The sequence below is a fragment of the Micromys minutus genome (genome assembly GCF_963924665.1).
Source record: "Micromys minutus genome assembly, chromosome: 32".
Lineage (NCBI taxonomy): Eukaryota > Metazoa > Chordata > Mammalia > Rodentia > Muridae > Micromys > Micromys minutus.
In genome coordinates, this window is record NC_137967.1 from 8,839,687 (window position 1) to 8,859,940 (window position 20,254).

Sequence of the window (20,254 nt, forward strand, 5' to 3'; positions counted from 1 at the left end):
TTAATGCTAACACTAAACACCTAACATTCCAAATGCTAACACTAATCCTAACTTTACCTACTAAATACCCTAATTATATCCTTAACCCTACCCTAACCACAGCTAATATTACCACTACCCCAAACTCAACCAATACCCTCTGATCCCAACACAAACCCTGATACACAACATAGCACCTCATATCAACCACACTTAACATTACTCTTAACCATATACCAAACATTAATCCCTAATGTAAATTTTAAACTTTACCTCTAGCCCTAGTAACCCAACCTCAAGCCTTACCACCATTAACCATATCCTTAACAGTACAAATCCTAACCCTACCTTAAACTCAATTTCTACTCCTCTAATTCTAACCCTGATCTTTAATCTTAACTCTAGCCCTCTCTATACTCTGACCTACAAATAGAAGAAAACAGAACCTCCAGGTATCGGTGTGACAGAAGCAGGATTTTATTTGACCACTCTTCACACTGCATGAATCAGCTTCTGGCTGTATTGCCTCTCTGTATACACACGCAAACACAGAACTGTCAGTTAAAACATTCTTAAAAATAAACCTATTTGAAAATCCCTTAGTAAACATAAATTTACTGTTTATTAAAGAAGGCAGATGTTCACATCAATAAGAGGAGAGGCTTACTTTTACATACAAACCTTACCTGAATGTGGCACCTGCCTTTAACCACTAGCAACTCATGAGAGCAAGGCAGGTGAATCTCTGAACTCGAGGTCAGCCTGGGCTACATAGTAAGTTCTAGGTCAGAGCTACCTTGTCTCAAAAAAAGTTTTTGCTTAATAGTTTAGAATGCAAAATAGAAAAAAATAGCTGTTCAGAGTTGAATCATGAATGCTGAGTGCCCATCATATACATTAGTACAAAATGGTAAAAGAACATTTAGAACCACTTTAGAAAATATTACATAATCCCAAACCAAATGATCCTAAAGTAAAATTCACTAAAAAACTTTATAAAATTTGGTAAGTTAGAAAGAAAATATTAATACTATTAATAGTCCAAGGTATACTAATTTTTACTTGCACATTGATGAGTGCCTAGAAAAGTATCAATTTCTTTTAATTTTGCAAAGTGAAAAAAGTTTTGAACTAATCTACTAAGGAAAATATTTTACAGACAATAAAATCTAAGTCTAAATTAACATGTTTATAAAGTTACTAGTAATAATCTTAGTGCACAGTAATGTCCTTAACAATGACTAAAAACCGACTGACAAGCCAGAGCAGCATCCAGTCCAGAGACACACTTAACATGTGGGGCCTTGGTTAAGTGTAGCACTTACTTGTATACCATAATCCTTTCATATATTTACACCAAATATTGTCAGCTTCCTAAATACATAGCCACCCTTACCAAAAATAAGCAGTAAGACAACACACTGCCCACATTTGGAGCAGTATGTGATCTATTTGTGACAGCTGGTATCATCTTTAGATCTAGAATCCCCGGGGAGATGATCCTCAGGGTTTGCCTTAAGGGATTTAAAGTGAGACAGGAAGACCCAGCCTGAAGGAGGCGGCATTATTCCCTGGGTTTGGGTTCCACACTGCACAGAAGAGAAAGCTAGGTGATCACGGCCATTTGTCGCTCCGCTTATTGACTAGAGATGCAGTGTGGCAAGCTGCCGCAAGCGACTCCTGCTCTAAATCCTGCGCCATGTCAAACTGTGACACAGCCTAACCTCTGAGCCAGAAGAAACCCTTCCTAGCTGTTTCTGTTGGAACATTTGATCACAGCACCAGGAAAAGTAACAGAAGATTACTTTTCATATACTTTTCATCATAACACAATGATCTCCAGTTATGAAACCAGGCAACAATGTATCCATTACAAACTATCTCTATTGTTGAATATGTAAGAACTTTCACTTTAATGTATGCCTCTCTAAAAGAAATGGCAGCTCATTCTCTTGGGATTCTTATTCTAGTAAGAGTACTAGGGATCGAATTTACAGTCCCATGCTTGCCAGTTAAGTATTCTACCGAATTAGCAACATGTCCAGTACTCTTCAGCTTCTGATTGCAAAACAGGGCTTAAGTCTTGAACTTGCAACTCTCCTCCACTAGCACCACAGGGCCGCACCACCAGCCCGTCTATGATCGCCAACAATTGCAAATCAAACACAACATATTGCTAAACTTGTAAGAATACATTCATGTTATAAAAATCTGAGCATTATAGGTTAATTTGCATGAGGATTTCAAGTTGCATATGGTTGACTTCCAATAGTCTTCATGACTTTTAGTGTAGTTAAAATTTTACAAACTTTACTTTCCAACATTCTTATACGAGCTACCTCTATTTGCATTATCATGTGCATGTTCAGAGGATACATGAAAATGTAGGTATCCTCGCATTATATTCATTCTAAAGGTATTGCACCAGAGATGTTCAAGTCTTCAAATGGAACTGAACATCTTCTGTTTCTCTATGTAGCTCAGGTTGTCCTGTATCCCTCTCTGCAGAGTGGGCTGGCTCTGAACAGGTGATCTGCCTATCTCTGCCTTCCCAGTGCTGGGATTAAAGGCGTTCACCACCATATTGGGCTTGGAACTGAACATCTTAGTTCACTTATTATTATTGTTAGGTCTTTCCTCAGTAAGTCTATGATTAAAAACATCACAACCACCACTTGTTTTATACCACCAGAATTTCTTCCCCTGGGCTACTTTCAAACACTATAAAAGAAATTGGAAAGTCTAAAAATTTTTGCTCACTGTCCTGACTCATGGGCTTTTTCTCCAACATGAGTTTTTCCATGTCTTTGAAGGGAGCGGTGGCATCTAAAGGCCTTACCACACTGTGTACATTCATATGGTTTTTCATGACTATGAGTTCTTTCATGCCTTTGAAGGGAACTGTGACACCTGAAGGTTTTATCACATTGTTTACAATCAAAGGGTTTTTCTCCTGTATGGATTCTTTCATGTACTTGAAGAGAAGGGAGCCTCCAGAAGGCTTTACCACAGTCTTTACATTCATAAGGTTTTTCCTCAGAATGAGTTCTTTCATGTAATCGGAGGGAGCTCTGAACTCTGAAGGCCTTACCACATTGTTTGCATTCATAAGGTTTTTCTCCAGTGTGTGTTCTTTCGTGTCTTTGAAGAAACGAGGGATAAATGAAGCTTTTACCACATACCTTACATTCATAGCGTTTCTCTGCAGAATGAGACCTTTCATGCATTTGAAGTAAATATCGAGAGACAAAGGACTTACCACACTGCTTACATTCACAGACGTTTGTCTCAGCTTTCTTTCTTTCCTGTATGAGATTACTAAGACTGAAAACCTTACCATGTTGCTTACATCCGTAAGGTTTTTCCTGAGTGTGAGACAGTTCATGTATTTGAAGATGGCTAAAGACTGTGAAGGCTTTACTGCACTGTTTACATTCATGTGGCTTCTCTCCAGTATGGATTCTTTCATGTAGCTGAAGGGAACTTGAACAACTGAGAACTTCACCACACTGCTTACATTTGTAAGCTTTTTCTTCAGTATGAGCCTTTCCGTAGTCTTGAAAATAACTGGATCTTCTGACAGTTCTATCAAATTGTTGACATGCATAGAGTTTTCCTCCAGTGTGAGTTAGTTCGTGTAACTGAAGAGAACCAGGACAACCGAGCCTTTTACCACAGTGTTTGCATGCACACTGCCTTTCTTCAGTGTGAGCTCTTTTATGTATGCGAGCGTAAGTGAGACTCCTAAATGTTTTACCACACTGTTTACATTCGTAGGGCTTCTCATTAGTGTGAGTTCTTAAATGCTTCTCAAGTAAACAGGGAAACATAAAGGACTGACCACATCGCTCACATGCATATTTACATGGATAGCATTTTTTTCTAGTGTGAATCTTCTTATGTCTTTCCAGAGAAGAGGAATAAAAGAAGGCTTTCGTACACAGCTTACATTGATAGGGCTTTTCGATAGTATGAGATCTTTCGTGCACTTGGAAGGTGCTCCAGTCTCTGAAGATTTTACTACACTGCTTACATTCAAAGGGCTTTTCCTCAGTGTGAGTTCTTTCATGTCTTTGAAGGAAAGGAGGACATAGAAAGGCTTTACTACATATCTTACATGTGTAAGTGTCTTCTACAGTATGAGTCCTTGCATGCATTCGAAGGGAACTGTGGCTTCTGAAGCCTCCACCACACTGTTTACATTTATAGGGTTTTCCCAAAGTATGAATTCTTTTGTGTCTTTGAAGAAAGGGGGAACAAAGAAAGGCTTTACTGCATATCCTACATTTATATGGTTTCTCTCTGGTGTGAAATCTCTCATGTGTTTGAAGTAAATACGGGTAAGTGAAGGACTTAGCACACTGTTTACATGCATAAGGTTTTTTCCTAGGATGAGCTATTTTATGCCTTTGGAGGGAACAGTGACTTCTGAAAGCTTTACCACACTGTTGACATTCATAGCAATTTTCTCCAGAGTGAGTTCTTTCATGTATTCGAAGATAACTTTGACATCTGAAAGCTTTATCACACCGTCTACATGCATAAAGTTTTTCTCCATTGTGAACCCTTTCATGAACCCGAAGGGAACTGGGAGAACAGAGGGTTTTCCCACATTGCTTACATTCGTAGGGGTTTTCTTCAATGTGAAAGTTCTTGTGTAACTGAAGATAATTATGACATCTGAAGGCTTTCCCGCATTGTTTACACACATAGGACTTCCCTCCGATGTGAGTTAACTGGTGTAAGAGAAAGGAACTCTCATGCCTGAAGGACTTCCCACACTGGTCACATTCATAGGCTCTTCCTCCAGTATAAACTCTTTCACGACCTTGGAGGGGGCTGGGAGAACTGAGAGCTTTACTGGACTGCTCACATTTACCACACTTGTCTTCAGTGCTGGTTCTTCCGTCTACAGGAAGTGAACAGCGGCACTGTGTACAGGATGTTCCAACACTCGGACTTTGCGGCTGTACTTCACGTGAACCTGAAGAATACAAAGATTTGGAAAACGTTTCATTTTCATCAGGTATCACTGAGTATTTGTGAGTTCGGAGTGTTTTTACACTGGTTATATTTATATTGCTTCTTACCGTGTCTGTGTTCGGATGGTTTGTTCCCGACATGAGACATGATGTGCTCGTCGAAGGATGAATGACAGGTGGAAACTTTTCCACACACACCACATGCAAATGCTTCTACTCCAGCAGAAAGGTTAGTGCTCCTGTGGAAATCTGGGAGCCAGGTACAGGGCTCTGGAAATGGACCACCTTCTTTGTGCTCATAAATCGTACCTATTGTGCAGCTTCTGTGGAAAGGTATGAGCATGTGAGCAATGGCCGCTTCGCTAATGACTGCCTGCTCTCCAGGAGGTGCTGTACTGACTCTACTACGAGTTAAGGAGACCGTATGCTTCTGAATAGTCTCCAACGAAATGAACTAATGATTCTATAGTATCTGCCCAAAGAGCTACTATCAAAACAGCCCCGCACAGTCTGGAGCGATGGCTCGGCAGTTAAGAGCACCGGCTGCTCTTCCAGGTCCTGAATCCAATTCCCAGCATCGACATGGTGGCTCACAATCGCCTATCACTTTAGCCCCATGGAATTTAAGGCTTTCTTCTGGTGTGCAGATGGATCTGCAGACCTGTAGACCCAGGTACATGAAATACCTAAGTAAATAAATCTGATATATACAAAAATCCCTAGTCATATAGGTGTTGTCCAAGCAAACAGAAACACTGAAGTGTATATTTTTGATGAGATATTTCTAAGGATAAATACACTGTAAAGTTCTGACTTTTGTTTCCTTTTTGAACTTTATCTTATATGCACGGGTGTTTTGCCCACATGTCTGTCTGTACATAACAACCATGCATGCTGACTACAAAGGGCAGATGAGAGTACTGAATGCCCTGGAAATGGAGATAGACATGGTTTTGAGCCATCAGGTAGGTGTGGTGACTAGACCGGATACTCTAGAATAACCGGTGCCCTTAAAAACTGAGCCATCCCTCCGGCTCTCTTGTTTTTTGTTTTTTTTGGGTTTTTTTTTTGCTTGCAACTTTTCATAATATATTTAAAAGTTTCTCAAGGAAAACTTTATTCTACATGTATATGAAAATTACCTTAGATATCTCCAAGAATGTTTGTACTGCTCTTCAATGTTCTGGTCTTCCCATTTGATGCCTAAAATCGAGATTTAACAACACCCCCCATCACAAATTATTAGAAATAACAGAAAAATGAGTTTCTTGGTTTGACATACACTGGATGCATTCCTGTTTATTATTAACTGATTTCTTCCCTTTCCCAATCACAGAACCAAGAAATACCTGCTCCTGTACAAAATAAATGGTGGCATTCTTACCTATAGAAGTAAGGTTAATGCAAGTTTCCAGCATCACATCTCTGTATAGTTTCTTCTGAGAAGGATCCAGCAAAACCCATTCTTCCTGGCTGAACTCCACAGCCACATCCTCAAAGGCCAAAAACTCCTAAAACATCCCAAATATATACAGAAAAAAACAGATGAGTCTAGCAGCTCTAGAGATTTTATACACAATTGATAAGATGTCCATATAATTTTATGGTGTTCAAGAATTAATGAAATGAAAATTCTAATGCTAACCCTGAGATATTAAAAAAGAAGACAGCAACAGAGAGTTCAGGAACAGCAAGGACTACACAGTGAGACCCTGACTCCATGGAAAGGAAAGGAAGGAAAGGAAGAAAAGGAAGAAAGGAAGGAAGGAAGGAAGGAAGGAAGGAAGGAAGGAAGGAAGGAAGGAAAGAGAGAAAGAAAGAGAGAGGGAGAGGGAGAGAGAGAGAGAGGGAGGGATGAGGGAGAGGGGAAGGAAGGAAGAAAAAAGAGCACAGTAGGAATATTCGTGACTGTGCCTGGGAGATAAATGCGCTGCTAGGCCACCCTATTCTTTCCTTCTAGAGTGGATTTCTAGTACCTATAATAACAGAATTCTGCTGAGTGACATACAGGAAAAAGTCAGCATTAGCAGTCAAGAGTTGCTTTTACTTACACATTTCTACACACAAAGAGAGGGCTTTTTCTGGTATTGTGGAACCTAAGATTTTAGGAGACATCCCTCTAACATAAATGGTAACATCAGTTCTCTGATTCTAAATGACTACGGAAACACAGCAATTTTCTGAACTGTTAGCTTTCTGAATGTTCTATACATCTAGAGGTACCAAGAAAATTCCCCACCACCCCCAATAATGTGAGCAATAAGTCTACTGAGTTACTGAGTCTCTCTGGAAGCCAACACTAAATGCATGTTGTCACTTGTTAACTGGGGAACTGATTATACCACGAAAAAAAAAAAAAAAAAAAAGACCTTTAGAAGCCTCAAAAGTAATTTATACCATGCAGAATTTACCATGGCAAGAATGACTATGACTGATGATCCTAACAACAAAATCAACATCCAAAATGCAAAATGAAACAGTTAGATGGTGTGTGTTTTTACAAAGAATGCAATGTTGTCAGCAGTGCTGGCATGCGCTGACAGTCCCAGCAGCTGGGGAGACGGGTACACAAAAATCACTTGTTCTCAGGAGGCCAAAGCCAGGCTGTACTCTGTAGCAAGGCGTCCATCTCAGGAAGGAAGAAGGTTGTGAAGAAGTGGGAGGGGGAAGAAAAGTGAGGCCAAATGTCATCTCTTCTGGATTACACCTTTATAAAATCACATGAAATTTAAATAGAACAGACATATAACAGGAGAGGGGCCCAGAGGGCCAGGGAAATGAATAAAAATCTTCAGCTGTAGGGAGTGGGGGCTGGGGGAGTCTCTAGGAGTCCCAGAGACCTGGGGTGGGAGAGGCTCTCAGGAGTCAAAGTGAGTGACCTTAGCAGAGAAGCCTCATATTGGGGACATGAAACCTGAAGAGTCACCTCCTGTAGCCAGGCAGGACCCCAGTGGAGGAATAAGGACACCAACACACCCACAAAACCTTCGAACCAAAATCTGTCCTGTTTAAAAGAAATGCAGGGACAAATATGGAGAAGAGACTGAGGGAATGGCCGGCCAATAACTAGCCCAACCTAAAACATACCCCATGGGTAAGGACCAATCCCTGACAATATTAATGATACTCTGTAATGCTTGCAGACAGGAGCCTAACATAGCTGTCCTCTGAGAGGCTTAACCCAACAGCTGACTAAAACAGATGCAGATACCCACAGCCAAACATGGACGGAGGTCAGAGACTCTGGAGAAGTTGGAAGGACTGAAAGCCCAGAAGGGAACAGGAACTCCAGGGGAAGACCAACAGAGTCAACTAACCTGGATCCCTGGGAGCTCTCAAGAGACTGAGCCACCAAACAAAGAACATACACTGGCTGAAAGAGGCCCCCAGCATATATGTAACAGACATGCAGTTCCGTCTCCATGTGGGTTCCCCAACAACTGAAACAGAGGCTCTCCTTAAAGCTGTAGCCTGACTGTGGTATCCGTTCCCCAACAGGGCTGCCTTGTCTGGCCTCAGGGAGAGATGTGCCTCATCTGGCAGAGACTTGATGCCAGGGTAGTGGGATAAATGGGGAGGGGGGCACACCCTCAGAGGAGAAGGGGAAGGAGGATGGAGAAGGGAGTCCGAGAGAAGATGGGGGACAGTGTTTGGGATGTAAATAAGAAACTTTTAAAACTGTATTTATCAGTAATTAATTTTTCATCTTTCTACTAATCCAAGTACTTAGAAATTGTTAGTCTTCCAAACAGGACAGTTTGTTTGCTTAGCACACAGCCAAGACTTCAAAACTACTCTGTAGACACAAAGGGACAGAAATAAAAGCAAGTAAGGCTAAGGACACTGTCAAGAAAACAAAATGGCAGCCAACAGACTGGGAAAGGATCTTTACCAACCCCACATCTGATAGAGGCCTAATATCCAAGGTATACAAAGAATTCAAGAAGTTAGACACCAGAGAATCAAACAACCCTATTAAAAAATGAGGTACAGAGCTAAACACAAAGTTCTCAATTGAGGAATATTGAATGGCTGAGAAGCATCTAAGGAAGTGCTCAACATCCTTAGCCATCAGGGAAATGCAAATCAAAACAACCCTGAGATTCCACCTCACACCAGTCAGAATGGCTAAGATCAAAAATTCAGATGACAGCAGATGCTGGTAAGGATGCAGAGAAAGAGGAACACTTCCCCACTGTTGGTGGGGTTGTAAACTGGTACAACCACTCTGGAAATCAGTCTGGTGGTTCCTCAGAAAATTGGACATAGTACTACCTGAAGACCCACTTATTCCACTTCTGGGCATATACCCCAGAGAAGCTCCAACATACAACAAAGACACATGCACCACAATGTTCATAGCAGCCCTATTTATAATAGCCAGAAGCTGGAAAGACCCAGACTTCAATAGATGAATGGGTACAAAAATTTTGGTATATTTACACAATGGAGTACCACTCAGCTATCAAAAACAATGACTTTATGAAATTCGTAAGAAAATGGATGTGTCTAGAGAATATCATCCTGATTGAGATAACCCAGTCACAAAAGAACAGACATAATATGCAGTCACTGATAATTGGATACTAACCCCAGAAAGCTCTGAACACCCCAGAAACAACTCAGACTATATGAAGTTTAAAAAAAAACAAAGGCCAAAAGAAAAGAAAGAAAATGAAAAATCATTATGCTTAATCTTTACACACCAAGAAAACTTTGACTATTTCCAGGTTACATCTTGTTTTGCATGTACTTTATGCTCATTGTAACTAGTAAGATTTTAATGCATACTATCAAACCTTTAAAAAAATCAAGTACTGACAAAAATGTATTCATATACTTTTATGCAAAAATGCTTAAAATCTGTACATTTATCTTTGTTTTTTTTTTTTAAATAAAGTCGTTCAATTTAAAAAAAAGAAATAAAAGCAAGTTTCCACATTTTGGAGATTTAGTGGCACTTCATAAAAATGACCAACTTTATTAAAAAAAAAAAACTGCAAAATTTACTACTCCATACGATAGGGTATTAATATAGCTACCTTGATATCATATATGGACCACATGACATGAAACCAAGTCATCCTTCAGTCTCTGAGTTATCTAAGTAACTGACTCCCTCTGTGGGCTTACTGCTTCCTTTCAAGTATTTCAATAACCTCTGTCTGTGCGTGGTTTCGAGAGGCCTTCTGACTGACCGTCAATGGCCTTCCAGGTGTTTTGCCCAGCATTCTGATGACTTACAAAGGGCCTCTCTTCTTACCTCTGGTGTTTCTGGTGATCAGCTAGAGGTACCTGGCTTAGGTGACTCTAAAGCTTTTGTCTCTCATCAGAGGATACTCGAAAGAAGTCCTTTTGAGCCCTTGCAAAAAGATATGTTTCCCTTTCAGAACTGGTGGATACAGGACAAAGGAATTCTTTGGCATTTTAAGGTCATGGGGGACCACTAACTGTTGTAGCCTACAATTTTAAGGGACTGCATTTCTCCTGTTGTCTAGACTCCTTTGCTTTCCACCTGTAAGTCCACTATAACTCTTCCCCCTTCTCCAGTCATATCTACTTTCACATACACGTTCACCCAAGAAGCAAGAAAAAGCCACACTCTGACCTTCAGAAAATATTTCTCATGCTGGGTGTGAGGATGCATGCCTTTAATCACAGCACTCAGGAGGGAGAATCTGAGGCCAACCTGGTCAACATAGCAAGTTCCAGGCAAGAACTAAATAGTGAGACTTTGTCTCAAAAACAAAAACAAAACAAACAAAGAACACAAATCTATATATTACTTGTGAGGTGAGGACCTCAGCACTAGCCAGACACATGTGTCTTTCCCTGTCTGAACTGTCCCAAATCTAGCAACTGTGATCATTTGGCTCAAGAATCCCCTCTCCCTTCATTGAGGAATCCAAAGGGCTAATTGTAGTCTTATGACCTAATCTAGCCAATACATTTATATAATTTTATTTTTAAATTATTTTTGTATTTGCCTGCATTTATTATGCACCATATGCATACCTAGTGCACATGGAGACCATAATTGGCCACTAGATCCCCTTGTACTGGAGTTATAGACAGTTGTGAGCCTCCATGTGAGTGTTAGCAATAGAACCTGGGTCCTTTGGAAGATTAACCTTTGTTTCTAGCCAATAAGCCCTCTCTCCAGTACCTATTTATATCATTCTAACCACTTGCTATGTGCATACAAAGAGGTTCCATACCTAGTCTTTAGTAGGGATCTAAGCCAATGAGAGCCATAGTCATTATCCTAATGACAGACACAGTATTCACAGGAAACCCAAATGATAAGATCAAGAATCCTACATGGGAGACAGTGGGGAAAGAACCCTTAGGAATATGACTGCCTGTTTTAGAAAAAGGCTGCTATCAGCTCCATTAACAATGCCATACTATGAACATAACAAAAGAACTTCCAAGAACCCTGTTCTTTTTTCATTTCAAGTGGCTAAAATTATGCACCAATACATTTAACCCAGCTAAAAGAAACCTACCTGTGTATTTTACAAATCCTCTTCACATACTAGACCAAAGTTTCAAAAATCAGAACAGGGACCCCGAACTCCTTTCCTCCTACTTTCTAGATATAGCCATTAAGATTATATTTAATAATTAAGAGGACCATAGGCTAGAAAAGCCAAACAGGAGATTAAAGGGCAACTTCCCATTCCCTAAGGATTTCAAGAAGTCCAAGCATTCCACCTAAATGCACCCTATCCAGTCTAAGAGAACTTAGACTAAAGGAACAAATCTTTGGGACAAATCAGCCACTTTGATTGCCCATGTGGTCAATCACAGTATTTCAGCTATGAGAGAGCACCATGCAGCTCCCATGAGACCAATGGTCTCAACTCACATGAGACCAATCTAAATTGCAAACTGGAGGGCCACTAGAACCCACCTCCTACCATCTTGTACCTAAAAATCTCATGCTAGAGTCAAACATGAAAACTGACAATGCCTTAACTTTGGTCCTGTATAGTAAGGATAACTTCCCCTTTGAAGACATGACCCTGGGGTTATTCAGGCTCAAGTTTTCCTTGGTACTCCATGCATAAACCTCGGATGATCCAAGAAACATCAAGGGCTATGACTATACTACATTCTCCTCCCGATTACCTTTCTAATTTAACATGTGGGTCCTTAATCTTCCTCATTCTTCCTCCCTAGCATTAATGGCAAGTGCCAACCAGCACACTATAAACCTTTCAACATGTGTGATAAACATCTTTCATTGACTCCTTTTTGGTTCTACCCAGCTACCCAATTCCCTTCCTAAGTAGAATATTTCATCCAACCTCCAGGCCTACTTATGGCAGGGCCGTTTATCACATCTGAGACCCTAAGCCCTACCCTATAAAGGCCCAAGAATGTTGAGAGCCCCAAACATTCTCCCTCACTGCTACTCTGCAGCCCTATATCTTATAACAAGTTACTCCTCAGGTGTGAGCCACCTCTAATACCAGAGGCTAACAGCCCCTTCTGTCACAATTGTCATTAAAAACTTTCTTCAAAGGCCCAATTAAAACCTAAAACTTAGAAGGGGTTACAACTTTTTGTTGATACATTCTTATCTGTGATCCCAACCTCTCCATAAGTCTGAACCCTTACACTGTAAGAAGAAATATACCCGCAATACCATCTAGCATTATCATCTAGACTTTAAGGATGCTTTCTTTCTGTATTTGAATCCATCTAGATTCAGTTATTTGGCTAAAAATGGCAGGACCACTTAACCCAGATACTCAACCACTCAGCTGGAGTGTCTGCCTCAGGACATATGGGACACCCCCTATCTCTTTGCAATGGAAGGAAACCTTTCTTCCTTGAAATTTTCACACAGATATAACCTCTTTTAGTTCACAGATGATTTGTTAACCTCTACTAACAGACCTCTTACCTCACATGAGAACACCACAATCACTCACTCATCAGACTACTCTCATGGGGACATTTAGATTTCCCCTTCTAAGGCACTAATCCCCCTACTAATGATTTTCTATCAGTAGGCACAAGGAGCCTTCCCAGACCCAAAAGACATCATATAAGATTTCCAACCACAAAAGAATTAAAAAGTCACTTATGACCATGACCTATGACCAGATAATGTCTACAGTAAGCTTTTTCACCCCAGAAACTCAAGAAGCCTACTCATGTGAGCCTCATGGAGATTTTATTTCCTCTTCCAATGAGGCCAAAGTAAAACTCACCCCTAACACACCTGCAACTCCAAATGGCTTTTGCCTCCACCTTTCTGAGTTCTATAACTGAACACACCCTACCTTCTTCTTCCCTTGATGTCATTTCAGGGAATCTATCCTAAGCCTGCTTCAGGAAGCTTTAAATTATGCCATGACCAAGGGTATCACCTACTTCATGACCCAGGCCATTCCTTTACCCCCAGACCTCAGAGCCAGATACCTACCATACTTCCCATCTTTCCTGCTGCTACTGCCGTGCTCCTTACCTCCCTCTGTAAAATCATGTTATGGTGCCACTGTTAACCATTCTGACTTTTGTTAAAGAGAAAGATAAAAGGCTAAAAACATATATGATATCACTACATTTTGGAGGGATGACTCTTTTAGAGACTTAGAGCTAACTTTCCTAATTCTTGTTACTGGTGATGACTGGTGTGTTGGGTAGGGAGGCCCTTGCTTAACTTTTTGGTGCTACAGACACCTTCCAGACCACGGGCCATTAAGTTGCGGACGCTACTGTCTCAGCGATGCACACATTGACATTGTGTGGGTGTGGGCAGAAGACAGCTTTCAAAGGTGGAGCTTGCTTTCCAACCTGAGGCAGGACCTCTTTCTGCTACAGTGCTACATATTTCATACCAGCTCCCAGGGCTCTCTGTCTACCACCTCACCATATGTGAGCATACGCATGCACTACACACCTGTTCTTACTCGGGTTCCAGGGTTAGACCCAGGTCATGAGGCTTAAGCAGCACGTGCTTTTACCCACTGAGCCATCTCACAGGGCCAACCCCAAGTCTGGCTCCCTACTGTTAAGTACTCGATAAAACAGTCTAATGTTTGGACTATTTGTAATAATTCATTATCTTATAATTTTAATTTTCCTTCTGCCTCTCAATCCCATAGCTAGAACCTCATGGAACATGGTTAATTCTCAATTCAGGAAAGATCAGCCTTTGCTGTCTAAAATACTGTAACTCTCACTTGTGGCTAACAATTTCATTTAGCGTTATTTTGGTATTACACTAGATTTTGGGTTGGGAATGTGTTTAATCAGCGGGATAGTCAGTTTTAAGAGACAATTTGACAAAGCACTCATTAGAGTCTTGATGAGGGACCACCTAGGTCAGGTTTGCATTTGGGTGTGCCTATGGAGAACTGTCTTGATTATATTTACTGAGGCAGGAGACCCACCCATGGTAGGTGGTGTCATCTCCTAGGCAGTTTCTGGACTACATAAATGTAGAGAGGGGGCTGAGCACAAGTAAGCTCAAATATATCCATCCTCCCTCTTGTCCTGCTTTCCCTCAATGGACCGTAACCTGAACTGTTAGTAGAACAAGCCCTTCGTTCCCTAAAGTTGTTTTTATCAGGGTATTTTCCCACAGCATCAGCAAGGAAACTAGGAATTTAGCAGCAATCCTGATAGTTTCCAAAACTGGTTAAGCTCTTTCATTTCTTTTAAATGAGTTAAATTCCAGTTAAAACCAACTGCCCATCTGTCACTAGTTCTGTCTAGGGCTCCTAATTTAGCATGTTAAGAAAAAAAATCCAGGCGCAGTAGGACACACCTGCAAAGGCAGGCAAATCTAAGTTCAAAGCTGCCAGCATGGTCTATAGAGACCCCATCTTAACATCCCACCACCATCAAAAAAAAAAAAAAAAAAAAAAAAAAGACTATCAAATGTTTCTTACTGAAGAAACCATGACAACTGAACAGCCAGAATTGAACATAACAGCAGCTGGAAAACCAAATGATAGTTTTTCTCAAACATTTACTACTTTGTTGATTTCTTGATCCTCTCTCACTTGGAAAATCACAAGCGTCTCTACTTTAACTAGGGAACTGGTTTAGATCAGATTTACAGCTGGTAATGGGACCTGCTGTGTGTCATCGGGCTTGTCCTGGACATTTATGACAATGTAAGGAAGCTCAAGACACTAAGTGACCGACCTTTCTGTACCTTCCTGACTAGGCCAATGAAGTTCTTCCAACCCAGAAACAGGACATATTTTGAAGTATCACTATAAACTTATTAAAAATCCTAAGGCTGTATTGCTGATGCCAAGAAGTACTTGCTGACAGGAGCCTGATACAGCTGTCTCCAGAGAGGCTCTGCCAGATCCTGACCAATCAGATGCGGATGCTCAAAGCCAACCATTGGAATGATCCCAGGGACCCCAATGGAGGAGTTAGAGAAAGGACTGAAGGAGGAGAAGGGGCCTTATCTGGCATCAATGGCCCTGTTAAGGCTCAATGCCCCTGAGGAATGGTAGGGTGGCGAGACAGGAGTGGGGAGCGGGGAGCACCCTCATAGAAGCAGGGTAAGGGGGGATGGGATGGGGGTTTTCAGAGGGGAAACAGGAAGGGTGGATAAAATACCCAATTAAAAATTTTTTTAATTAAAAAGAAAAAAATCCTGAGGCTAGAAGGGTGGCTCATCGGTTAAGGGCATTAGCTGCTCTTCCATGGGACCCAGGTTCAATTCCTAACGCCCACATGGCAGCTCACAACTGTCTGTAACTCCACCTCTGAGAGGTCTGACATACTCACAGGAACACATACAGACAAAACAGCAGTGCACTTAAAGTAAAAATAAATAAAATCATTTAAAATGTTATTATAAATCCCGGGGTAGTCACCCTGACAATTCCACCCTGGAGAGAGGGGGAGGTAGAGGAGAAAGGGAGAGGAAGGAGGAGGGAGAGACACAGGGAGAGAAAGACAGAAACACTCTAAATTTTGGCACCTTTATGACTTTGCGTACTAAGAATCCCTAAACTAAAGGCAGCACGTTGGAAAACCTGGATATTAAATCAAAGTTGTAAGTAACACATAGTAAAGGAGAGATCTCAAGAGAAATTGAAGATGATCTCAGAAGATGGAAAGATCTCCCATGCTCATGGATTGGCAGAATTAATATAGTAAAAATGGCCATCTTGCCAAAAGCAATCTAGAGATTCAATGCAATCCCCATCAAAATTCCAACTCAATTCTTCATAGAGTTAGGAAAAGCAATTTGCAAATTCATTTGGAGTAACAAAAAACCCAGAATAGCAAAAATTATTCTTAACAATAAAAGAACTTCTGGGGGAATCACCATCTCTGACCTCAAGCTGTATTACAGAGCAATAGTCATAAAAACTGCATGGTATTGGTACAAAGCTCAAGTCCAAGTGAATCAAAGACCTCCACATAAAACCAGGTACACTGAAACTAATAGAACAGAAAGTGGGGAAGAGCTTGAACATATGGGCACTGGGGAAATTTTCCTGAACAGAACACCAATGGTTTATGCTTTAAGATCAAGAATAGACAAACGGGACCTCATGAAATTGCGAAGCTTCTGTAAGGCAAAGGACACTGTCATTAGAACAAAACAGCAACCAACAGATTGGGAAAAGATCTTTACCAATCCTACATCTGATAGAGGGATATCTAATATATACAATACATATACAATATATATAAAGAACTCAACAAGTTAGACTTCAGAGAATCAAGTAACCCTATTAAAAATGGGGTACAGAGCTAAACAAACAATTCTCAACTGAGGAGAGAAGCAACTAAAGAAAAGTTCAACATCCTTAGTCATCAGAAAAACACAAATCAAAACAACCCTGAGACTCCACCTCACACCAGTCAGAATGGCTAAGATCAAAAACTGAGGTGACAGCAGATGCTGGCGAGGACGCGGAGAAAGAGGAACACTCCTCCATTGTTGGTGGGATTGCAAGCTGGTACAACCACTCTGAAAACCAGAAAATTGGATATAGTACTACCTGAGGGCACAGCTATACCACTCCTGGGCATATAACCAAAAGATGTTCTAACATACAACAAAGACACATGCTCTCCTATGTTTATAGCAGCCTTATTTATAATAGTCAGAAGCTGGAAAGAATCCAGATGTCCTTCAACAGAGGAATGGAAACAGGAAATGTGGTACATTTACACAATGGAGTACTACTCAGCTATTAAAAACAATGACTTCATGAAATTCTTAGGCATAGATGGATCTGGAAAATATGATCCTGAGTGAGGTAACCCAATCACTAAAAAACATACATGGTATGCACTCACTGAGAAGTGGATATTAGCCCAAAGGCTCAGAATTTCCAAGATACAATTCACAGACCACATGAAGCTCAAGAAGAAGAATGACCAAAGTGTGTTTGCTTCAGTCCTTCTCAGAGGGGGGGGAACAAAAATATTCTCAGGAAGAAATATAGAGACAAAGTTTGGAGCAGAAACTGAAAGGCCATCAGAGACTGCCTCACCTAGGGATCCAGCCCATATACAGCCACCAAACCAAGACAGTATTGCTGATGCCAGGAAGTGCTTGCTGACAGGAGCCTGATATAGCTGTCTCCTGAGAGGCTCTGCCAGAACATAACAAATACAGAGGCAGGTGCTCACAGCCAATCATAGAACCAAGAATGGGGTCCTTAATGGAGGAGTTAGAGAAAGAATTGAAGGAGCTAAAGGTGTTTGCAACCCCATAAGAACAACAATATCAACCAATCAGAGCTCCCAAGGATTAAATCACTATCCAAAGAGCACACATGGACAGACCCATGGCTCCAGCTGCACATGTAGCAAAGGGTGGTCTTGTTGGGCATCAATGGGAGGAGAAGCCCTCAGTCTTGCCAAGGCTCAATGCCTCAGTGTAGACAGGGCAGGGAGGGGGTAGGTGGGTGAGTAAACACCCTCATAGAAGCAGGGGAGGAATAGGATAGGGGATATGGAGGGGAAGCTGGGAAAGGGGTAACATTTGAAATGTAAATAAAATATATCCAATAAAATCAGTTAAAAAAAAAAAAAAAAACTTCTGATGGAACTGTTTAGTCTATAGCCATGTGTTAAAGAGATTAGTTTATAAAGGACAACACACGCATACCACCCTGAACACCTGCTCTCAAACTCTCGGCTGATCTGCAAAACTAAACAGGACTGTGCCTGCTCCGTACTTGGATGAGGGAATTATACAGGGCCATCGTTAGCATGAACACTAAAAGAACCAGAGGCATACTGCGAACAACTCCAGACCACATATTCAGTAACTTGGAAGAAATGAACAATTCTCTGGAAGACAAACAGGGAGATGGCCAGTGCTGAAGAAATGAAACCACTACCTCAGGAGGAGATCCAAATTATTTCGATCATCAACTTTTCGACAATTAAGATCTGGCACTAATCCAGTAAAACAACCTCTACAAACACAAACAAATCCTGGTTCAACATCTGAGCTCAACATTACCATAACACCAAAACAACACTAGAGAAAAAAAAAAAAAAAAAAGCCAACAACAATAACTAAAGATTGCAAAAGCTCTCAACAAACACTAGTAATCCGTATGGTCAAGTGTACTTCTGAAATGGTTAAAGTCAGGCAGTGTGGTGACATGGGCTGTAATTCGGCATTTGGCAGGCTGAAGCAGAACTGATGTGAGTTTGAGGCCAGCCTGGTGTGCGGAATAAAAGCCTAGCTGAAGCCAGAATACGACCCAAACCACGCCGGTATCACTGCAGATACAGAAAGTCAGTTCAGACTTCAAACTCCAGACTGTGAACAGAGCTCCGAGGCAGAACACACGCCTAGCATCATGCAAATGGCTGTTTAAATCTCCATCAATAAAAACTTAAAAATGTAACCCACCAAAATGACCAGTTGAACAGCAAAACCATGTCATCATACTAGTAACTGCCAAAAATAAATAAATAAATATCCTATACTACCGGAAAAGACAGAATACTACCGAAACCGTTAAACTGAAAAAAACAAAAATTAAGTCGTCGTTGGCCTTAGAAAAATCCAGGAACCAACAAGAATTTAGGAAACTAGGAACCTGTAGAAATGCAAGGTTAATATACAAACTGTGCAACAAACAAAAGAACATTTGGATGTAAAATTAAAGCCACCACACAGCTTACATAGCAGCGACAAAGTGAGACATATCTGCACATTAATGTAACTGACGTGTGGAGACAAAAGTCATACATTTCTAATATAAAAACAATCAAAGACCTTAGTAAGTGGAGGGATTTCTGTGACTTTGTAAAGAAGCCTCAAAATTATGACAGTTACCATTCCGATCTACAGATTCAACACATCCCAATATCAATGCTCACAATATATGTTGAAAATAACAGAAAGTTGGTCTAAACATTATCTGGCAAGAGATACTCAGAATCGGGGAGAACAGGCACGCACCCTTAATCCCAGCACTCTGGAGGTGAGTTCAGGTAGCGGCACCAAAAGTTCAAGGTCTTCCTCAGCTAAGAGAAAGTTTGAGTCCAGCCTGGGAAACACGAGATCCTGTCTCAAAAAAGAAAAAGAAAAAAGTTAACACGACACCGAAGCATTAACAGCACACTCTCTGACTTTAAGACTTCCAACACAAACGACAATAATCAAAAAATAAGAAATGGACATTTTAAAAAGCCAGAGAAGCAAACCCAAAATTACAGTAAGCGGTTTCACAAGCCGGGAACGCCAACGCGCATACATAAACAACGTAGTGGGTAGACTTTACAACTCTCGCAAAAACTAACTTAAAGCGGATTCTTAAACATCAAGAGTAAATGTAAACGGCAAAAACTTCTATCACTCGAAGAAACGAAGACTACCTAGACTTAGCAACGGGACCTCCGGACGAAAAGAGCACATAGGCGCTGAGCGCTCGCACAGCGGCGACGTCACCAACCCCAGCGTCCCCAGCGCTGGGCGGAGCCTTCGGCTGTTCTAACTCTGCGCAGAAGCGGCCGAGGGGCGGGGCTGCCCAGAGGCCGCCAGGGCCTAAGTTGCTTCGCAGGATGTCGGCCCCGCCCCAGTCCCGAAGAGCGCCCGTCACACAGGCTCTCGCGGCTCAGCCGCAGCCACTCCCCCCCGGGGACAGCGGCCCCTCGCTCACCATGGCGCAGCTTCCGAGCTCGCCCACACTCCCCCTCAGAGCTCCTGGTACCAGCGCTAAAAGCGAGGCCCACTCGCACCCTCGTCCGCCACGGAGAAAGGCACACACAACACTGCCCAAGAAGAACCCGCCTCCCCGGCGCCTGTCGCGGATCCTGATTGG

General features: G+C 41.4%; 1 protein-coding gene across 1 annotated transcript; it reads right to left on the bottom strand.

The window, feature by feature from the left end:
- Positions 1 to 524: 524 nt before the first annotated feature.
- On the bottom strand, positions 525 to 19,848 carry LOC308413242 (uncharacterized protein; the record flags this gene model as incomplete). Its single annotated transcript, XM_080908154.1, has 6 exons — positions 525 to 4,963; positions 5,070 to 5,284; positions 6,104 to 6,164; positions 6,346 to 6,472; positions 19,393 to 19,497; positions 19,828 to 19,848. 6 exons carry the CDS (start codon positions 19,846 to 19,848, stop codon positions 2,736 to 2,738), a joined length of 2,757 nt encoding a protein of 918 aa, XP_080764280.1. The 3' UTR covers positions 525 to 2,735.
- Positions 19,849 to 20,254: the final 406 nt, after the last annotated feature.